At 45.7% G+C, this 22,830-nt stretch overlaps 1 protein-coding gene across 11 annotated transcripts in view; it reads right to left on the bottom strand.

Moving 5' to 3' along the window:
- The window catches only part of LOC112215282 (receptor-type tyrosine-protein phosphatase F), a 532,058-nt gene that overhangs the window by 179,597 nt on the left and 329,631 nt on the right, over positions 1-22,830 (bottom strand). For all 11 annotated transcript variants that reach the window (XM_042329120.1, XM_042329124.1, XM_042329125.1 and 8 more), the window contains 2 exons: positions 22,320-22,508; positions 8,494-8,604 (listed from right to left, as the gene is read on the bottom strand). In XM_042329120.1, coding sequence (XP_042185054.1) covers positions 8,494-8,604; positions 22,320-22,508 — 300 coding nt within the window. The remainder of the gene's footprint in view (positions 1-8,493; positions 8,605-22,319; positions 22,509-22,830) is intronic.

The following is a 22,830-nucleotide window of genomic DNA, read 5'->3' as shown; positions in this document are numbered from 1 at the left end:
AAAATGTGGCAAATCCAATACAACACATCTCTGAGGACCACTCTCCATATTGTCAAGCATAATGGTAGCTGCATCATGTTAGGGGTATGCATCATGTTATGCTTGTAATCGTTAAGGACTGGGGAATTTTTCAGGAAAAAAAAAATAAACAGAATGGAGTTAAGCACAGGAAAAATCCTAGAGGAAAACATAGTTCAGTCTGCTCCTCACCAAACACTGGGAGATGAATTTATCTTTCAGCAGGATAAAAACCTAAAACACAAGACCAAATCTACACTGGAGTTACTTACCAAGAAGACAGTGAATGTTCCTGAGTGGCCGAGTTACAGTTTTGACTGAAATATGACCTGAAAATGGTTGTCTAGCAATGATCAACAACCAATTTGACAGAGCTTGAAGAATTTTGTAAAGAATAAATGGCCAAATGTTACAGAATCCAGGTGTGGAAAATCTCTTAGAGAATTACCCAGAATGCCTCAGCTGTAATCACTGCCAAAGGTGATTCTATAAAGTATTGACTCAGGGGTGTGAATACTTATGTAAATTAGATATTTCTGTATTTCAATTTCAATACATTTGTAAACATTTCTAAAAACATGTTTTGACTTTGTCATTATAAGGGACTGTGTGTAGACGGGAGAGAAACAATCTATTTAATCCATTTTGAATACTTTCTGAAGGCACTGTAATTACCTTGATGGAAAAACAAACACCTCTGCTCGAATCGGCCAAACATGACACACACAGACACCCACACGCAGACACACCCACACGCAGACACACCCACAGACACACCCACATCCACACGCAGACACACCCACAGACACACCCACCCACACACAGACACCCACACGCAGACACCCACACACAGGCACACACACAGACACACCCACAGACACACCCACATCCACACGCAGACACCCACACACAGACACACCCACAGACACACCCACCCACACACAGACACATCCACACGCAGACACCCACACACAGGCACCCCACACAGACACACCCACAGACACACCCACATCCACACGCAGACACCCACACACAGACACACCCACAGACACACCCACCCACACACAGACACATCCACACACAGACACATCCACATCCACACAGACACACCCACCCACACACATACACTAGCATTCAAAAGTTTGAGGTCATCATGGAATATCCTTCTTTGTGAAAGAAAAGCACATTTTTTGTCCATTAAAATAACATCAAATTGATCAGAAATACAGTGTAGACATTGTTAATGTTGTTTAATGGAATATCTACATAGGTGTACAGAGGCCCATTATCTGCAACCATCACTCCTGTGTTCCAATGACACGTTGTGTAAGCTAATCCAAGTTTATAATTTTAAAAGGTTAGTTGATAATTAGAAAACACTTTTGCAACTATGTTAGCGCAGCTGGAAACTGTGGTTCTGATTAAAGAAGTGATGAAACTGGCCTCCTTTAGACTAGTTGAGTATCTGGAGCATCAGCATTTGTGGGTTCGATTACAGGCTCAAAATTGACAGAAACAAATACTTTCTTCTGAAACTCGTCAGTCTATTCTTGTTCTGAGAAATGAAGGCTATTCCATGTGAGAAATTGCCAAAAAACTGAAGATCGTGAACAACGCTGTGTATTACTCCCTTCACAGAACAGAGCAAACTGGCTCTAACCAGAATAGAAAGATGAGTGGGAGGCCCGGGTGCACAACTGAGCAAGAGGACAAGTACATTAGAGTGTCTGGTTTGAGAAACAGATGCCTCACAAGTCCTCAACTGGCAGCTTCATAAAATAGTACCCGCAAAACACCAGTCTCAACATCAACAGTGAAGAGGCGACTCCGGGATGCTGGCCTTCTAGGCAGAGTTGTAAAGAAAAAGCATTATCTCAGACTGGCCAATAAAAATCAAATATTTAGATGGGCAAAAGAACACAGACACTGGACAGAGGAACTCTGCCTAGAAGGCCAGCATCCCGGAGTCGCCTCTTCACTGTTGATGTTGAGACTGGTGTTTTTTGTAGGTTCAGCCACGCTCAAGGTACTAAACGATATCATAACCAACATCGATAAAAGACAGTACTGTGCAGCCGTCTTCATCGACATGGCCAAGGCTTTCGACTCTGTCAATCACCGTATTCTTATCAGCAAACTCAATAGCCTTGGTTTCTCAAATGACTGCCACGCCTGGTTCACCAACTACTTCTCTGATAGAGCTCAGTGTGTCAAATCAGAGGGTCTGTTGTCCGAACCTCTGGAAGTCTCTATGGGGGTACCACAGGGTTCAATTCTCGGGCCAACTCTTTTCTCTGTATTTATCAACGATGTCGCTCTTGCTGCTGGTTATTCTCTGATCCACCTCTACGCAAATGACACCATCCTGTATACATCTGGCCCTTCTTTGGACACTGTGTTAACCTCCTGGTGTTAGGGGGCAGTATTTTCATTTTTTGAAAAAAAAAACGTTCCTGTTTTAAATGGGATATTTTGTCAGGAAAAGATGCTAGAATATGCATATAATTGACAGCTTTGGATAGAAAACACTCTAACGTTTCCAAAACTGTAAAGATATTGTCAGTGAGTATAACAGAACTGATGTTGCAGGCGAAAGCCTGAGAAAAATCCAATCCGGAAGTGCCCCAGGTTGTGAAAGCGCTGCGTTCCAATGACTCCCTATATGGCTGTGAATGTACCATCAACGAGCGTATTCCCCAAGGTGTCTACAGCATTGTGACGTAGTTTTACGCATTTCTGTTGAAGAATAGCCATAGGCGGCCACATTGCGTAAGTGGTCACATGGTGGCTCCGAGAGAGATTCTCACGTAAAATACAGAGGTAGCCATTATTCCAATCGGTCCTAGTGAAAAACTAATTGTCCAAACGGATATATTATCAAATAGATATTAGAAAAACACCTTGAGGATGGATTCTAAACAACGTTTGCCATGTTCCTGTCGATATTATGGAGCTAATTTGGAATATTTTTCGGCGTTGTGGTGACCGCAATTTTGGGCGATTTCTCAGCCAAATGTGAAGAACAAACGGAGCTATTTCGCCTACAAAAATAATATTTTGGGAAAAAATGAACTTTGGCTGTCTACCTGGGAGTCTCGTGAGTGAAAACATCCGAAGTTCATCAAAGGTAAACTATTTAATTTGATTGCTTTTCTGATTTCCGTGACAAGGTTGACTGCTGCTAGCAAGGCATAATGCTATGCTAGGCTATGATAAACTTACACAAATGCTTGTCTAGCGTTGGCTGTAAAGCATATTTTGAAAATCTGAGATGACAGGGTGATTAACAAAAGGCTAAGCTGCGTTCCAATATATTTCATTTGTGATTTTCATGAATAGGAAGATTTTCTAGGAAGATTTATGTCCGTTGCGTTATGCTAATTAGTGTCAGATGATGACAACGGTCCCGTTCACGGGCTGGGGTGTCACTACAGGTTAACTAACCTACAAACGAGCTTCAATGCCATATAACACTCCTTCTGTGGCCTCAAACTGCTCTTAAACAATAGTAAAACCAAATGCATGATTTTCAACCATTTGCTGCCCACAACCGCCTGCCCGACTAGCATCACTACTCTGGACGGTTCTGACCTAGAATACGTGGACAACTACAAATACTTAGGTGTCTAGACTGTAAACTCTCCTTCCAGACCCATATCAAACATGTGCAATCCAAAATAAAATCTAGAGTCGGCTTTCTATTCCGCAACAAAGCCTTCTTCACTCACGCCGCCAAACTTCCCCTAGTAAAACTGACGATCCTACCGATCCTCGGCGATGTCATCTACAAAATAGCTTCCAATACTCTACTCAGCAAACTGGATGCAGTCTTTCACAGTGCCATCTGTTTTGTTACCAAAGCCCCTTATACCATCCACCACTGCGACCTGTACGCTCTCGTTGGCTGGCCCTCGCTTCATACTCGTCGCCAAACCCACTGGCTCCAGGCCATCTATAAGTCTATGCTAGGTAAAACTCCGACATCTCTCAGCTCACTGGTCACGATAACAACAACCACCCGTAGCACGTGCTCCAGCAGGTATATCTGACTGGTCATCCCCAAAGCCAACACCTCCTTTGGCCGCCTTTCCTTCCAGTTCTCTGCTGCCAGTGACTGGAACAAATTGCAAAAATCACTGAAGCTGGAGACTAACACGGAACCCAAACCAGGCTGCTCACGTGCGTCATCATGCGCTATCGTGCATTTGTCATATTTAGCTAGCTTGCTGTTGCTAGCTAATTTGTCCTAGGATATAAACATTGAGCTGTTATTTTACCTGAAATGCACAAGGTCCTCTACTCCGACAATTAATCCACACATAAAACGGTCAACCGAATAGTTTCTAGTCATCTCTCCTCCTTCCAGGCTCTCATCTTTGAACTTATATGGTGATTGTCATCTACACTTCCGTAGTATTACCATGACAACCTGCAAAACAGTTCATCTTTCAATCACCCACGTGGGTATAACCAATGAGGAGTTGGCCCGTGGGTACCTGCTTCTATAAACCAATGAGAAGATGGTAGAGGCAGGACTTACACCGCGATCTGCGTCAGAAATAGAAAGGAGTTCTATTTTAGCCCTTGGCATCGCAGACGCTCGTTGGCGCGCAGTGTGCAATAATTGAATAACATGGATTTCTAAATTTATTTTGCGACGCTCGCGCACGTGACGTGTCTGGTCTGGTCAGCATGTTACATTTCCCTCACTAACTTTAAACATCAGCTATCTGAGCAGCTAACTGATCGCTGCAGCTGTACATAGCCCATCTGTAAATAGCCCACCCAATCTACCTACTTCATCCCCATATTGTTTTTCTTTACTTTTCTGCTCTTTTGCACACCAGTACCACTATTTTCACACCATCATCTGCTCATCATCATCTGCTCATCTATCATTTCAGTGTTAATCTGCTAAATTGTAATTACTTTGCTACTATGGCCTATTTATTGCCTACCTCCTCACGCCATTTACACACACTGCATATAGACTTGCTTTATTTTCTACTGTATTATTGACTGTACGCTTGTTTATTCCATGTGTAACTCTGTGTTGTTGTTTGTGTCGCACTGCTTTGCTTTATCTTGGCCAGGTCGCAGTTGTAAATGAGAACTTGTTCTCAACTAGCCTACCTGGTTAAATAAAGGTGAAAAAAAAATGTATGTCTAGTCTGATTTAAATATAATATGTGTAAATTACATGAGTTGAACATGTTGAAGTAATAGAGAGTCAGTGATACAAAGCTCTCTCTCTCTCTCCTTCCCTCTCTGTCTCCTTCCCTCTCTCCCTCCTTCCCTCTCTCCCTCCTTCCCTCTTGCTCTCTCCTTCCCTCTCTCTCTCCTTCCCTCTCTCGCTTTCCTTCCCTCTCTCGCTCTCCTTCCCCCTCTCGCTCTCCTTCCCCCTCTATCTCTCTCTTCTCTCTCTCTCTCTCCTTCCCTCTCTCTCTCCTTCCCTCTCTCTCTCTCCTTCCTTCTCTCTCTCTCCTTCCCTCTCTCTCTCTCCTTCCTTCTCTCTCTCTCCTCTCCTTCCCTCTCTCTCTCTCTCTCTCCTTCCCTCCTCGCTCTCTCTCCTTCCCTCTCGCTCTCTCCTTCCTTCTCTCTCTCTCCTTCCTTCTCTCTCCTTCCCTCTCTCTCTCCCAGTAATACAGACGGCAGCACATTTCTTTCTTCCATGTACCTGAGAAAGTCTCATCGGCTTGTGACCTGGACTTAACCCTGACCTATATCCTCAGCACACACATGTTATTGTCAGTCTCTTCACACACTCAGAACAATAAGAGAAAATGGCCTCACTCTGAACCACCAGGCTCTGTACCAGCTCAACTATGATACAGAGAAGAAAGGAGAGAGGAAAGGAGAGGAGAGGAGAAAGGAGGGGAGAGGAGAAAGGAGGGGAGAGGAGAAAGGAGGGGAGAGGAGAAACGAGGAGAGACGACAAAGGAGGGGAGAGGAGAAACGAGGAGAGACGACAAAAGAGGGGAGAGGAGAAACGAGGAGAGACGACAAAGGAGGGGAGAGGAGAAACGAGGAGAGGACAAAGGAGGGAGAGGAGAAAGGAGGGGAGAGGAGAAACGAGGAGAGAGACAAAGGGGGGAGAGGAGAAACGAGGAGAGACGAGAAGAGGAGAAGGAGAGGACGACAAAGGAGGGGAGAGGAGAAAGGAGGGGAGAGGAGAAAGGAGGGGGAGAGGAGAAAGGAGGGGAGAGGAGAAACGAGGAGAGACGACAAAGGAGGGGAGAGGAGAAACGAGGAGAGACGACAAAGGAGGGGAGAGGAGAAACGAGGAGAGACGACAAAGGAGGGGAGAGGAGAAACGAGGAGAGACGACAAAGGAGGGGAGAGGAGAAACGAGGAGAGGACAAAGGAGGGGAGAGGAGAAAGGAGGGGAGAGGAGAAACGAGGAGAGACGACAAAGGAGGGGAGAGGAGAAACGAGGAGAGACGACAAAGGAGGGGAGAGGAGAAACGAGGAGAGACGACAAAGGAGGGGAGAGGAGAAGGAGGAGAGACGACAAAGGAGGGGAGAGGAGAAACGAGGAGAGACGACAAAGGAGGGGAGAGGAGAAACGAGGAGAGACGACAAAGGAGAGGAGAGGAGAAAGGAGGGGAGAGGAGAAAGGAGGGGAGAGGAGAAACGAGGAGAGACGACAAAGGAGGGGAGAGGAGAAACGAGGAGAGACGACAAAGGAGGGGAGAGGAGAAACGAGGAGAGACGACAAAGGAGGGGAGAGGAGAAACGAGGAGAGACGACAAAGGAGGGGAGAGGAGAAACGAGGAGAGACGACAAAGGAGGGAGAGGAGAAAGGAGGGGAGAGGACAAAGGAGGGGAGAGAACAAAGGAGGGAGAGAACAAAGGAGGGGAGAGAACAAAGGAGGGGAGAGGAGAAACGAGGAGAGACGACAAAGGAGGGGAGAGGAGAAACGAGGAGAGACGACAAAGGAGGGGAGAGGAGAAAGGAGGGGGAGAGGAGAAACGAGGGAGACGACAAAGGAGGGGAGAGGAGAAACGAGGAGAGACGACAAAGGAGGGGAGAGGAGAAAGGAGGGGAGAGGACAAAGGAGGGAGAACAAAGGAGGGGGAGAACAAAGGAGGGGAGAGGAGAAAGGAGGGGAGAGGAGAAACAAGGAGAGACGACAAAGGAGGGGAGAGGAGAAACGAGGAGAGACGACAAAGGAGGGGAGAGGAGAAAGGAGGGGAGAGGACAAAGGAGAGAGAACAAAGGGGGGAGAGAACAAAGGAGGGGAGAGGAGAAAGGAGGGGAGAGGACAAAGGAGGGAAGAGGAGAAAGGAGGGAAGAGGAGAAAGGAGGGGAGGGAAGAGGAGAAAGGAGGGGAGAAGAGGAGAAAAGGGGAGGGAAGAGGGAAAGGAGGGGGAGGAGAAAGGAGGGGAGAGGAGAAAGGAGGGGAGAGGAGAAAGGAGGGGAGAGGAGAAAGGAGGGAAGAGGAGAAAGGAGGGGAGAGGAGAAAGGAGGGAAGAGGAGAAAGGAGGGAAGAGGAGAAAGGAGGGAAGAGGAGAAAGGAGGGGAGAGGACAAAGGAGGGAGAAGAGGGAAAGGGGGGAGAGGACAAAGGAGGGGAGAGGAGAGGAGAAAGGAGAGGAGAAAGGAGAGAGGGAGAGGAGAAAGGAGGGGAGAGGAGAAAAGGGGAGAGGAGAAAAGGGGAGGGAAGAGGAGAAAGGAGGGGAGAGGAGAAAGGAGGGGAGGGAAGAGGAGAAAAGGGGAGAGGAGAAAGGAGGGGAGAGAGGAGAAAGGAGGGGGGCAAGAAGAGGAGAAAGGAGGGGAGAGGAGAAAGGAGGGGAGAGGAGAAAGGCTGGGGGGAGAGGAGAAAGGAGGGAAGAGGAGAAAGGAGGGGAGAGGAGAAAGGAGGGAAGAGGAGAAAGGAGGGAAGAGGAGAAAGGAGGGAAGAGGAGAAAGGAGGGGAGAGGACAAAGGAGGGAAGAGGAGAAAGGAGGGGAGAGGACAAAGGAGGGGAGAGGAGAGGAGAAAGGAGAGGAGAAAGGAGGGGAGAGGAGAAATGAGGGGAGAGGAGAGAACTAATTCCTGCACTTGACTTTTTCCCCCCTACCAGCTCTGACATTGCTGATAGCTACTTTATTGAGGAAAAATGTACTTACAATAACATGTGGTTGTCCCATCTAGCAATCTTAAAATGAATGCACTCACTGTAAGTCTCTCTGGATAAGAGTATCTGCTAAATGACTAACATGTCAATGTAAAATGAGAGGATAGAACTAAAAACGTTCAACAGACAGTGTGAAAATAAAACCCCTGGCATGTTTTTATAGACGGAGGTGGAAAACGGTTTGGCTGCAGCTGTTCAGACAGAGAGAGAGACTTCCTGTGGGGATGAGGTTACGGTGAGTTATTTAAAAAAAAACACACAAAAAAACCATGACATTGTTGTTTAGGTGAGGACATAAATGACCATTGAAGAGACGTAGCGATGAACGGAGGGCAATATGAACGGCTGGACCTTACCTCGCACGTAGAGATTGGCTGGGGCTGCGTAGCGTGTTCCAGCGTTGTTCATGGCAACACACTCATACTTCCCCTGGTCTGACTCCTCACTGTTCTCAATCTGTAGGGCTCCTGCAGGGGTTAAATACACAGTTACCATCTAAGGACATGGCGAGAGAAGGGTCTCTATAATACTCAAGAGTAACGTAATGAGTTGGGAGTGTTTTCTAAGTATTATGCTAGTGTGGGCTTTGAACAATCATTTTGCCTTCATTTTATAAAATTGTTTGATAACCTTAGGATGTGCTGTTTTTTTCTCTCATTATAGACCATTTCAGGATTACACACCATCTAGTACATCTAACAGGGTTTAATCAGGACTACACCATCTAGTACATCTAACAGGGTTTAATCAGGACTAAACCATCTAGTAAATCTAACAGGGTTTATTCAGGCTACACCATCTAGTAAATCTAACAGGGTTTAATCAGGACTAAACCATCTAGTAAATCTAACAGGGTTTAATCAGGACTAAACCATCTAGTAAATCTAACAGGGTTTAATCAGGACTAAACCATCTAGTAAATCTAACAGGGTTTAATCAGGACCAAACCATCTAGTAAATCTAACAGGGTTTATTCAGGATTACACACCATCTAGTAAATCTAACAGGGTTTATTCAGGACTAAACCATCTAGTAAATGTAACAGGGTTTAATCAGGACTAAACCATCTAGTAAATCTAACAGGGTTTAATCAGGACTAAACCATCTAGTAAATCTAACAGGGTTTATTCAGGACTAAACCATCTAGTAAATGTAACAGGGTTTAATCAGGACTAAACCATCTAGTAAATCTAACAGGGTTTATTCAGGACTAAACCATCTAGTAAATGTAACAGGGTTTAATCAGGACTAAACCATCTAGTAAATCTAACAGGGTTTAATCAGGACTAAACCATCTAGTAAATGTAACAGGGTTTAATCAGGACTAAACCATCTAGTAAATGTAACAGGGTTTAATCAGGACTAAACCATCTAGTAAATGTAACAGGGTTTAATCAGGACTAAACCATCTAGTAAATGTAACAGGGTTTAATCAGGACTAAACCATCTAGTAAATGTAACAGGGTTTAATCAGGACTAAACCATCTAGTAAACGTAACAGGGTTTATTCAGGACTAAACCATCTAGTAAATCTAACAGGGTTTATTCAGGACTAAACCATCTAGTAAATGTAACAGGGTTTAATCAGGACTAAACCATCTAGTAAAGCTAACAGGGTTTATTCAGGACTAAACCATCTAGTAAATGTAACAGGGTTTAATCAGGACTAAACCATCTAGTAAATCTAACAGGGTTTCTGATCGGGATTGACCAGAAGAAAGAAAAGGTTCAGATTACCTTCATTCTTAAACTGTTTGACAACCTTAGATCAACGACCCCTGACCATCTCGTTTTTCATCACATGACCAAAACAGACGTATGAACCATCTAGTACGACTAAGTGTATTTTCTCTTCTGTAGACTTCCTGAGGTTTTTCATCACTTCATAAGAAGTAACATTATAATTATCTCTACAGAGCCTCGACAGAGAGCATCACAGTCAAACACCTCTCTCTCTCTCTCTCTCTCTCTCTCTCTCTCTCTCTCTCTCTCTCTACGGTATGCATGATAAAGTGTTACGAATAGGGCGCTAGTTGTTATATAACAATTTGCCTACGACGACACATCAGCATTTAGCTGATTTTGCTGCTTTGGAGCATTGTGAGCTGTGTCCCACAAATCAACATATTTAACTCTCTCTGTCTGGCCCTGTCAGGAAAAACAGCTGGCGAGACACTCTTGTCGAGTCCATGTCTCAGAGGTCAATGAATCACCTCAAGACGTCATATTCACGTCTAGTTATGCCTTTTCTGCCTAAGAAAACTACTGACATGAAAGAAAAAAAACACAAAGTTCATAAAGGGCTCTTGCTCAGCTTTATATCCAGATAACGGTCGCTAAGGCGACAGTTGCCAGGCTAGCAACGCTACGCTAGGCTAAGCTACTCTACAACGACTACAATACCATCAGGATGTAGTTAAGACTAGTTTATACAGAGTGGACTATGGTGGCACTTTAATGCGTTCATCCACACGAGTCCAGTAAAGATTATATTTCCCATCTCTCTCTCTTTAAAAATATGTTTATTCTGAGAGAAGCCATATATCTGAGTCTAACCTTTCAAACAAGAGATAATCATGTGCTGCTAAAAACAAGCAGTGGAGGGAGGGAGAGCGATGCCCTCCTCACCAGGTGAGATGGGACCATCCAACGGTTGATTCCTGTTGATGAATAACTACTGAGCTCCAATCAAACCCAGGTTCAATCTGAGCTCCAATCAAACCCAGGTTCCATCTGAGCTCCAATCAAATCCAGGTTCCATCTGAGCTCCAATCAAACCCAGGTTCAATCTGAGCTCCAATCAAACCCAGGATCCATCTGAGCTCCAATCAAACCCAGGTTCAATCTGAGCTCCAATCAAACCCAGGTTCCATCTGAGCTCCAATCAAACCCAGGTTCCATCTGAGCTCCAATCAAATCCAGGTTCCATCTGAGCTCCAATCAAACCCAGGTTCCATCAGAGCTCCAATCAAACCCAGGTTCAATCTGAGCTCCAATCAAACCCAGGTTCAATCTGAGCTCCAATCAAACCCAGGTTCAATCTGAGCTCCAATCAAACCCAGGTTCCATCTGAGCTCCAATCAAACCCAGGTTCCATCTGAGCTCCAATCAAACCCAGGTTCCATCTGAGCTCCAATCAAACCCAGGTTCAATCTGAGCTCCAATCAAACCCAGGTTCAATCTGAGCTCCAATCAAACCCAGGTTCAATCTGAGCTCCAATCAAACCCAGGTTCCATCTGAGCTCCAATCAAACCCAGGTTCCATCTGAGCTCCAATCAAACCCAGGTTCCATCTGAGCTCCAATCAAACCCAGGTTCCATCTGAGCTCCAATCAAACCCAGGTTCCATCTGAGCTCCAATCAAACCCAGGTTCCATCTGAGCTCCAATCAAACCCAGGTTCCATCTGAGCTCCAATCAAACCCAGGTTCCATCTGAGCTCCAATCAAACCCAGGTTCCATCTGAGCTCCAATCAAACCCAGGTTCCATCTGAGCTCCAATCAAACCCAGGTTCCATCTGAGCTCCAATCAAACCCAGGTTCCATCTGAGCTCCAATCAAACCCAGGTTCCATCTGAGCTCCAATCAAACCCAGGTTCCATCTGAGCTCCAATCAAACCCAGGTTCCATCTGAGTAGTTACAGTGGATACCACAAAATTGGGGAGAAAACAGGGTAATATAAATATATACGGACTTCCTGGCTACCCATCACCACCGGGACTTGGCGTAAGTCCTAAAATGGCACCCTATTCCATATATAGCGCAATATGTACCGTACAGTAATCCCCTATTCAAAAGAAATGCACATTGTAGGGAACAGGGTCAACTTTGGGACGTAGTCTCCATCTCAGAAAGTTAAAGTGCTTCTGCCACATGGCTCTAACTACTGTATTATGTAGACACACCGGTAGCAGCCCAGGTAGAAGCCCAGGTAGCAGCCCAGGTAGAAGCCCAGGTAGCAGCCCAGGTAGCAGCCCAGTAACTAGCTGTGTTGTACTGACTATACTTATTCAGCTGAGATGGTGATGATGACAGTAACTAGCTGTGTTGTACTGACTATACTAATTCAGCTGAGATGATGATGACAGTAACTAGCTGTGTTGTACTGACTATACTTATTCAGCTGAGATGATGATGATGACAGTAACTAGCTGTGTTGTACTGACTATACTTATTCAGCTGAGATGGTGATGATGACAGTAACTAGCTGTGTTGTACTGACTATACTAATTCAGCTGAGATGATGATGACAGTAACTAGCTGTGTTGTACTGACTATACTTATTCAGCTGAGATGATGATGATGACAGTAACTAGCTGTGTTGTACTGACTATACTTATTCAGCTGAGATGGTGATGATGACAGTAACTAGCTGCGTTGTACTGACTATACTATTCTTCCGAGGACAGGAAGATCTATGTTGGGCAACACGACCAGCACCTACGACCAACCTACCGAAGCGCAGCTTAGAGTAAATATTTATTGCATTTTCCTTTTCCAAATGGGCGGTAATTTAGAATGCATAAGATACTGTATTTACGATAGCACAGCTTCACCCTTTGTTCCTCAGTCTTCCCGCTCTTCCATTCAAGCCAACCCCCTTTCCTTTGTGTAGCCAGCCGTCATGTCGGCTCCGTCCACCAGGGACGTTTTCTGTATGACATTATTTGCATTCTGTGTATATGTAATTCTGTGTGATTAGTTAGGTATTTAGTAAAAAAAAATAATGAAACCCAATTTTGTATTGCTGATTCAACTTGTTAGCCAGGGTTCGTGAAGATAACCAAGAATTTACAACTTTCAGATGAGACTGAATTAAGAAGATGATTAATATTGACTGCTATTGATGTCAAATATTACAGAATTCAGAATTTCAGAATTTATTCGGAAGATAACAGCTCTATAAACACCCTTTCGTGGTGCCCCCCGACTTTCTAGTTAATTACATTTACATGATTAGCTCAATCAGGTAATATTAATTACGGAGAAAGGATTTTATAGAATAGCATGTCATATCACTTAATCCGGCATAGCCAAAGGATACGACAACAGCTAGTCACTGTCATCATCATCTCAGAGGAACAGGAAGTAGAAGAGGAAGAGAAAAACAAAGGCAGATTGAGTTCTGTTCAGTTCTGCTGAATTACAGTATTTCACCACCTTAGGAGAAGGCTGATTTTTTTTGGGGGGCTGATTACCAAACACAGCAATAGAATAGCAGTGGCAGCAGACAGACTTACCTGAATGTCATGTTAAAAGAATAAATATGCCTCCACATATATATCCATACTTTAATGACACGTAACAACATACTGTTGTTTCAGAGCTTAGTACTAGCGAGACATGTAATAATACCCTGTTTAAACCCAAGGTAATAATCTATAGAATAACACTGTAAGAATTGATGTAACACCAGACACCATACAGGTTGCAGACGGTGACAAACAATGAGCTTTACAATGTCAGGACACATTGTGGATAGCAGACATGTATTATATGGGATGAATGTACCAAACAGGTTCAGTATCAAGCAAGTGTGTGTGTGTGTGTGTGTGTGTGTGTGTGTGTGTGTGTGTGTGTGTGTGTGTGTGTGTGTGCGTGTGTTGGTGACACCAACTAATAGAGGTTATGACAACGTCAGTGATCCTTCAAATCTGTCACACGCCTTCCTCATCTCCTCCTGAATCAGCTCAGTCATGTACCTGCATACTGATGTATCTATTGTCAATCTGCATCTCCTCCTGAATCAGCTCAGTCATGTACCTGCATACTGATGTATCTATTGTCAATCTGCATCTCCTCCTGAATCAGCTCAGTCATGTACCTGCATACTGATGTATCTATTGTCAATCTGCATCTCCTCCTGAATCAACTCAGTCATGTACCTGCATACTGATGTATATATTGTCAATCTCCATCTCCTCCTGAATCAGCTCAGTCATGTACCTGCATACTGATGTATCTATTGTCAATCTGCATCTCCTCCAGAGACCAACCCCCATGGCATCATCTCCTCCAGAGACCAACCCCCATGGCATCATCTCCTCCAGAGACCAACCTCCATGGCATAATCTCCTCCAGAGACTAACCTTCATGGCATCATCTCCAGAGACCAACGCCCATGGCATCATCTCCAGAGACCAACCTCCATGGCATCATCTTCTCCAGAGACCAACCCCCATGGCATCATCTCCTCCAGAGACCAACCCCATGGCATCATCTCCTCCAGAGACCAACCCCCATGGTATCATCATCTTCAGAGACCAACCCCATGGCATCATGTTAAGAGACCAACCCCTTGGCATCATCATCTTCAGAGACCAACCACCATGGCATCATCTCCTCCAGAGACCAACCCCCATGGCATCATCTCCTCCAGAGACCAACCTCCATGGCATCATCTTCAGAGACCAACCTCCATGGCACCATCATCTTCAGAGACCAACCCCCATGGCATCATGTTAAGAGACCAACCCCTTGGCATCGTCTTAAGAGACCAACCCCTTGGCATCATCTCCAGAGACCAACCCCATGGCATCATCTACAGAGACCAACCCCATGGCATCATGTTAAGAGACCAACCCCCATGGCATCATCTCCTCCAGAGACCAACCTCCATGGCATCATCTTCAGAGACCAACCTCCATGGCATCATCATCTTCAGAGACCAACCCCATGGCATCATCTTCAGAGACCAACCCCATGGCATCGTCTTAAGAGACCAACCCCCATGGCATCATCTTCTCCAGAGACCAACCCCCATGGCATCATCATCTTCAGAGACCAACCCCCATGGCATCATGTTAAGAGACCAAACCCCTTGGCATCATCTTCAGAGACCAACCCCTTGGCATCATCTCCAGAGACCAACCCCCATGGCATCATCTTCAGAGACCAACCCCCATGGCATCATCTCCTCCAGAGACCAACCCCATGGCATCATCATCTTCAGAGACCAACCCCATGGCATCATCTCCTCCAGAGACCAACCCCACATGGCATCATCTCCTCCAGAGACCAACCCCCATGGCATCATCTCCTCCAGAGACCAACCCCCATGGCATCATCATCTTCAGAGACCAACCCCCATGACATCATCTCCTCCAGAGACCAACCCCCATGGCATCATCTTCAGAGACCAACCCCATGGCATCATCATCTTCAGAGACCAACCCCATGGCATCATGTTAAGAGACCAACCCCTTGGAATCGTCTTAAGAGACCAACCCCTTGGCATCATCTTCAGAGACCAACCTCCATGGCATCATGTTAAGAGACCAACCCCCTTGGCATCGTCTTAAGAGACCAACCCCTTGGCATCATATCCAGAGACCAACCCCATGGCATCCTCTTCAGAGACCAACCCCACATGGCATCATCTTCTCCAGAGACCAACCCCCATGGCATCATCTCCAGAGACTAACCCCCATGGCATCATCTTCAGAGACCAACCCCCATGGCATCATCTCCTCCAGAGACCAACCCCCATGGCATCATCATCTTCAGAGACCAACCCCTTGGCATCATCTTCAGAGACTAACCCCCATGGCATCATCTTAAGAGACCACCCCCCCATGGCATCATCTTCAGAGACCAACCCCCATGGCATCTTCTCCAGAGACCAACCCCTTGGCATCATCTTAAGAGACCAACCCCCATGGCATCATCATCTTCAGAGACCAACCCCACATGGCATCATCTCTCCAGAGACCAACCCCATGGCATCATCTTCAGAGACCAACCCCCATGGCATCATCTTCAGAGACCAACCCCATGGCATCATCATCTTAAGAGACCAACCCCATGGCATCATCTTCAGAGACCAACCCCTTGGCATCATCTTCAGAGACCAACCCCATGGCATCATCTTCAGAGACCAACCCCCATGGCATCATGTTAAGAGACCAACCCCTTGGCATCATCTTAAGAGACCAACCCCCATGGCATCATCTCCAGAGACCAACCCCCATGGCATCATCATCTTCAGAGACCAACCCCCATGGCATCATCATCTTCAGAGACCAACCCCCATGGCATCATCATCTTCAGAGACCAACCTCCATGGCATCATGTTAAGAGACCAACCCCCTTGGCATCATGTTAAGAGACCAACCCCCATGGCATCCTCATCTTCAGAGACCAACCCCACATGGCATCATCTCCTCCAGAGACCAACCTCTCAGATAGCAGGATATTTACATCTTTCAACAGCCTCTGTCTGGCAAGCGATACTATCAGGACATAGGGTAGCCTTTCAGGACCCTGATTCAAAGTGCTGTTAATGCATTGTTCTGTGCTATTCAGCTACCCTCAGACATCTACCATCAGACAGCCACCATTACCACTAGAGATCAACTGAAACGCTACTTCCACTCCAGGAAGAGAGGACAATTTCAATCAGAGGGCTGTCGTGCTTGTATGCAAATCAAGTCATTTACATTTTATTCAGGCAAAGTCATCCATTGATACCAGATATAGGCCTATATCCCCTAGGGACAGAGACTGGCCTGTACTTACAGTAACACCCCTCTCCTACAGCTAGGGACAGAGACTGGCCTGTACTTACAGTAACACCCCTCTCCTATAGCTAGGGACAGAGACTGGCCTGTAATTAAAATAACACCCCTCTCCTATAGCTAGGGACAGAGACTGGCCTGTAATTAAAATAACACCCCTCTCCTATAGCTAGGGACAGAGACTGGCCTGTAATTAAAATAACACCCCTCTCCTACAGCTAGGGACAGAGACTGGCCTGTACTTACAGTAACACCCCTCTCCTATAGCTAGGGACAGAGACTGGCCTGTAATTAAAATAACACCCCTCTCCTACAGCTAGGGACAGAGACTGGCCTGTACTTACAGTAACACCCCTCTCCTATAGCTAGATACAGAGACTGGTCTGTAATTAAAATAACACCCCTCTCCTACAGCTAGGGACAGAGACTGGCCTGTACTTACAGTAACACCCCTCTCCTACAGCTAGGGACAGAGACTGGCCTGTACTTACAGTAACACCACTCTCCTACAGCTAGAGACAGAGACTGGCCTGTACTTACAGTAACACCCCTCTCCTACAGCTAGAGACAGAGACTGGCCTGTACTTACAGTAACACCCCTCTCCTACAGCTAGAGACAGAGACTGGCCTGTACTTACAGTAACACCCCTCTCCTATAGCTAGATACAGAGACTGGTCTGTAATTAAAATAACACCCCTCTCCTACAGCTAGGGACAGAGACTGGCCTGTACTTACAGTAACACCCCTCTCCTACAGCTAGGGACAGAGACTGGCCTGTACTTACAGTAACACCACTCTCCTACAGCTAGAGACAGAGACTGGCCTGTACTTACAGTAACACCCCTCTCCTACAGCTAGAGACAGAGACTGGCCTGTACTTACAGTAACACCCCTCTCCTACAGCTAGAGACAGAGACTGGCCTGTACTTACAGTAACACCCCTCTCCTACAGCTAGAGACAGAGACTGGCCTGTACTTACAGTAACACCCCTCTCCTACAGCTAGGGACAGAGACTGGCCTGTACTTACAGTAACACCCCTCTCCTACAGCTAGGGACAGAGACTGGGGAAGGAGTTTGGTCTCTAGTGGTTATAAATCCACAGGGTTTATATTTGAACTAAAAACCAAGAACGTGTGTAGAAGCGTATGCACAAGGTAGCTATCACCTTCTGTCTGCCTTGTCCAGTGTTTCCCACAATGCATCTGGAAGTAGAGATGGGACACGGACAAGAAACAGAGAATGGACTGGACAGCGTGAAGACATTGGCAGTGGTGGCAAAGGGGCAGAGTGGAGAGGTCGAAGGTTAAGAGAGGTGGAACGAGGGAGAGAGGCTGACGGAGGTTGAGGTTGAAGTGACGGAGGGATGGAGTGACATTTTCGTAACACGTTTATTACCCCATCATCCTTACCTCTAATCGGTGTACCACCTAGTTGAAGGTAATTCGGAACGCAAACGAGATTGGAGAGAGAAGGAGAGAGCGAGAGTTAGTAAATAAGACAGAAAGAGAGGAGAGTAATACATGGTTAAATAGATAACCCGCAGGTCTAGACGTTAGAGGAAATAATTCAGGTTAGTAAAATAATGAAAATCTACAGCAGAGTGATCGGAGAGGAAGATATGTAACCGGTGTGTGGGTGATGTAGTGGTACCAATAACAGTTTGGAGAGCTAACGCCTGGCCATGCTAGTAGCTAGCTAAATGACAGATAGTGGTGGGTAAGGTCAAGACACAGCTGATATTTTTTTTTAACCTTTATTTAACTAGGCAAGTCAGTTAAGAACCAATTCTTATTTTCAATGACGGCCTAGGAACAGTGGGTTAACTGCCTGTTCAGGGGCAGAACGACAGAGTACCTTGTCAGCTCAGCGGTTTGCAACCTTCCGGTTACTAGTCCAACGCTCTAACCACTAGGCTACCCTGCCGCCCCAGATCAGCAGGTCAGAAGATAGCTACAGATGTCATGGCTGGGGTTAGAGATAGCAAGGGTTGTTAATGTGTGTGTGTGTGTGTGTGTGTGTGTGTGTGTGTGTGTGTGTGTGTGTGTGTTACCACTAATCAGCCCTTTACACTTTTTTTTAACCAAAAAGTAGGGAATAGGGTGCAATTTGAGCCACAGTCTGCCTGACCAACAGAAAGACAGGACTCTGTGAAGAGAAAGGGCCTCTCACCTCAAATCAAGTGCATACTTTAACGTGAAATGCTTTACGAGCCCTTCATCCACAAAGAAGATACTAAACACAGTAAAATAACACAATACAATAACAATAAGAAGGCTATATACAGGGAGTTCCACTAGTGAGTCGGCGTACTGGGGGTACGAGGTAGTTGTGAGTCGGCATACTGGGGGTACGAGGTAGTTGTGAGTCGGCGTACTGGGGATACGAGGTAGTTGTGAGTGTACTGAGAGGTAGTTGTGAGTCGGCGTACTGGGGGTACGAGGTAGTTGTGAGTCGGCGTACTGGGGAGTCGGCGTACGAGGTAGTTGTGAGTCGGCGTACTGGGGATACGAGGTAGTTGTGAGTCAGCGTACTGTGGGGGTACGAGGTAGTTGTGAGTCGGCGTACTACGAGGGGGGTACGAGGTAGTTGTGAGTCGGCGTACTGGGGGTACGAGGTAGTTGTGAGTGAGTCGGCGTACTGGGGGTACGAGGTAGTTGTGAGTCGGCGTACTGGGGGTACGAGGTAGTTGTGAGTCGGCGTACTGGGGGTACGAGGTAGTTGTGAGTCGGCGTACTGGGGGTACGAGGTAGTTGTGAGTCGGCGAGGTAGTTGTGACTGGGGGTACGAGGTAGTTGTGAGTCGGCGTACTGGGGGGGGTAGTTGAGGTAGTTGTGAGTCGGCGTACTGGGGGTACGAGGTAGTTGTGAGTCGGCGTACTGGGGGTACGAGGTAGTTGTGAGTCGGCGTACTGGGGGTAGTGAGGTGGTTGTGAGTCGGCGTACTGGAGGGGGTACGAGGTAGTTGTGAGTCGGCGTACTGGGGGTCGGCGAGGTAGTTGTGAGTCGGCGTACTGGGGGTACGAGGTAGTTGTGAGTCGGTGTACTGGGGGTACGAGGTAGTTGGGGTGATTGATTGAGGTAATATGTACATGTAGGTGAAAAGCAGAAGCCACCTCCTCTGTGATTTCGGGTCGCATCCCAAATGGTTCCCTATACCCTACACAATGCACTACATTTGACCAGAGCCCTATAGGTAGTAGAGCACTATATAGGGAATAGAGTGACATTTGGGACACAGAATATCCTCTAAATGAGGAGAATTAAAGAGCAATTCAAAGAGTCACTAATCGTTCTAACTCTCTCTCTACGTTCTGACAGACCCAGGGTCAGCCCTTAAAGATGTTTATTTATCTAATCTTCTTAACGTTGGCCTCTCCCCAATCTGATCTGGGGTCAGGTTAAAGATGTTTATTTACCTAATCTTCTTAACTCTAACCTCTCCCCAATCTGATCTGGGGTTAGGGCTAAAGCAATTGATTTATCCAGCCTTGGGAACAGAGAGAGCAGAGAGAGGCACATCGATTTATTTCTTCAGTGTGTGTGTGTGTGTTTCCTCTCTTCCAGGCTGGATCTTCGCTGAGCCACTCCAGGCTGGATCTTGGCTGAGCCACTCCAGGCTGGATCTTGGCTGAGCCACTCCAGGCTGGATCTTGGCTGAGCGACTCCAGGCTGGATCTTGGCTGAGCCACTCCAGGCTGGATCTTGGCTGAGCCACTCCAGGCTGGATCTTGGCTGAGCCACTCCAGGCTGGATCTTGGCTGAGCCACTCCAGGCTGGAATTACTGTCTCCTCTGAGGATGCTAAAGGGCACACTATTTACACTGTAGTGCACTACCTTTAATCAGAGCCCTATTAGGTTGCCATTTGGGATGCATCCTAGCACTCTCTACTCCCAGCCTCCGCCGTCCTCATGTTTCAGAAGGGCTCAGCTAAGTCCCTCTTGATGAAAAAGGGCAACTTCAATTATTTTATTTTCTGCACTGCTGGAGACCACTAATTCATTTTAGCATTTTGGTACGTGGAGTTTGTAGACGGTCCATTTGGTACTGTGTGTGGGCAGTCCAAAAATATTAAAATATGTACTGTTTTCCACTGAAAAGAAGATCTACCTGCTACACACACATATATATATATATATATATATATATATATATACACACTATACTTCAGTATATACCTATACTTCACTGAATGTTGCGTAGCACTGGTAAACACACTATAAGATGGAAAGTTGTATCTTGCTTCTGTTACTAAGCAGGAATGAGTCTTCATTAAGTCTGTAACTAAGCAGGAATGGGTCTCCATTAAGTCTGTTACTAAGCAGGAATGAGTCTTCATTAAGTCTGTTACTAAGCAGGAATGAGTCTTCATTAAGTCTGTAACTAAGCAGGAATGGGTCTTCATTAAGTCTGTTACTAAGCAGGAATGAGTCTTCATTAAGTCTGTTACTAAGCAGGAATGAGTCTTCATTAAGTCTGTAACTAAGCAGGAATGGGTCTTCATTAAGTCTGTTACTAAGTAGGAATGAGTCTTCATTAAGTCTGTTACTAAGCAGGAATGAGTCTTCGTTAAGTCTGTTACTAAGCAGGAATGGGTCTTCATTAAGTCTGTTACTAAGCAGGAATGAGTCTTCATTAAGTCTGTTACTAAGCAGGAATGAGTCTTCATTAAGTCTGTTACTAAGCAGGAATGAGTCTTCATTAAGTCTGTTACTAAGCAGGAATGAGTCTTCATTAAGTCTGTTACTAAGCAGGAATGGGTCTTCATTAAGTCTGTTACTTAGCAGGAATGGGTCTTTATTAAGTCTGTTACTAAGCAGGAATGGGTCTTCATTAAGTCTGTAACTAAGCAGGAATGGGTCTTCATTAAGTCTGTTACTAAGCAGGAATGGGTCTTCATTAAGTCTGTTACTAAGCAGGAATGGGTCTTTATTAAGTCTGTTACTAAGCAGGAATGGGTCTTCATTAAGTCTGTTACTAAGCAGGAATGGGTCTTTATTAAGTCTGTTACTAAGCAGGAATGGGTCTTCATTAAGTCTGTAACTAAGCAGGAATGGGTCTTCATTAAGTCTGTTACTAAGCAGGAATGGGTCTTCATTAAGTCTGTTACTAAGAAGGAATGGGTCTTTATTAAGTCTGTTACTAAGCAGGAATGGGTCTTCATTAAGTCTGTAACTAAGCAGGAATGGGTCTTCATTAAGTCTGTTACTAAGCAGGAATGGGTCTTCATTAAGTCTGTTACTAAGCAGGAATTGGTCTTCATTAAGTCTGTTACTAAGCAGGAATGGGTCTTCATTAAGTCTGTTACTTAGCAGGAATGGGTCTTCATTAAGTCTGTTACTAAGCAGGAATGGGTCTTTATTAAGTCTGTTACTAAGCAGGAATGGGTCTTCATTAAGTCTGTTACTAAGCAGGAATGGGTCTTCATTAAGTCTGTTACTAAGCAGGAATGGGTCTTCATTAAGTCTGTTACTAAGCAGGAATGGGTCTTCATTAAGTCTGTTACTAAGCAGGAATGGGTCTTCATTAAGTTTGTTACTAAGCAGGAATGGGTCTTCATTAAGTCTGTTACTAAGCAGGAATGGGTCTTTATTAAGTCTGTTACTAAGCAGGAATGAGTCTTTATTAAGTGGAAAGGAGTTGCAGGGAGAGTAGACATTCTTACCTGAGCGGAGTTGTTTGATTCGTCCGTTGCTGCTGTTGATGTCTACAGGCAGGAAGTCTTTAAACCAGGTGATCTCTGGGTCAGGGTTGCCGCTGGCAGCACACAGCATGGTGGCCGTCCTGGTCTTCTCTACCACCTTAAGCTGGGGACCCATGTCTATGTTGGGGAACCCATGAGGGATCTGGTTCTCTGTAGAAGAGACAAGTAGATATAGGATTAGTGTGAATGATGGACTACAGCGGGACTTGTCCAAGCCCGTTGAGAGAACCTTCATATTTCCACCCAAAAATGTAATTAGATGAGAATATAAATACATTCATATGTACAGTCCCATAAAGGACGTGACTTCACATAACAATATAAACTGTAATTTTCATAGCATGTACTAACCAGAGAGAGAGAGAGAGAGAGAGAGAGAGAGAGAGAGAGAGAGAGAGAGAGAGAGAGAGAGAGAGAGAGAGAGAGAGAGCAGAGAGAGAGAGAGAGAGAGAGAGAGAGAGAGAGAGCAGAG

Source organism: Oncorhynchus tshawytscha, linkage group LG10 (genome assembly GCF_018296145.1).
Source record: "Oncorhynchus tshawytscha isolate Ot180627B linkage group LG10, Otsh_v2.0, whole genome shotgun sequence".
Classification (NCBI taxonomy): domain Eukaryota; kingdom Metazoa; phylum Chordata; class Actinopteri; order Salmoniformes; family Salmonidae; genus Oncorhynchus; species Oncorhynchus tshawytscha.
The sequence above is the reverse complement of the archived record's forward strand: the minus strand, read 5'-3'. Positions and strand labels throughout refer to the sequence as shown.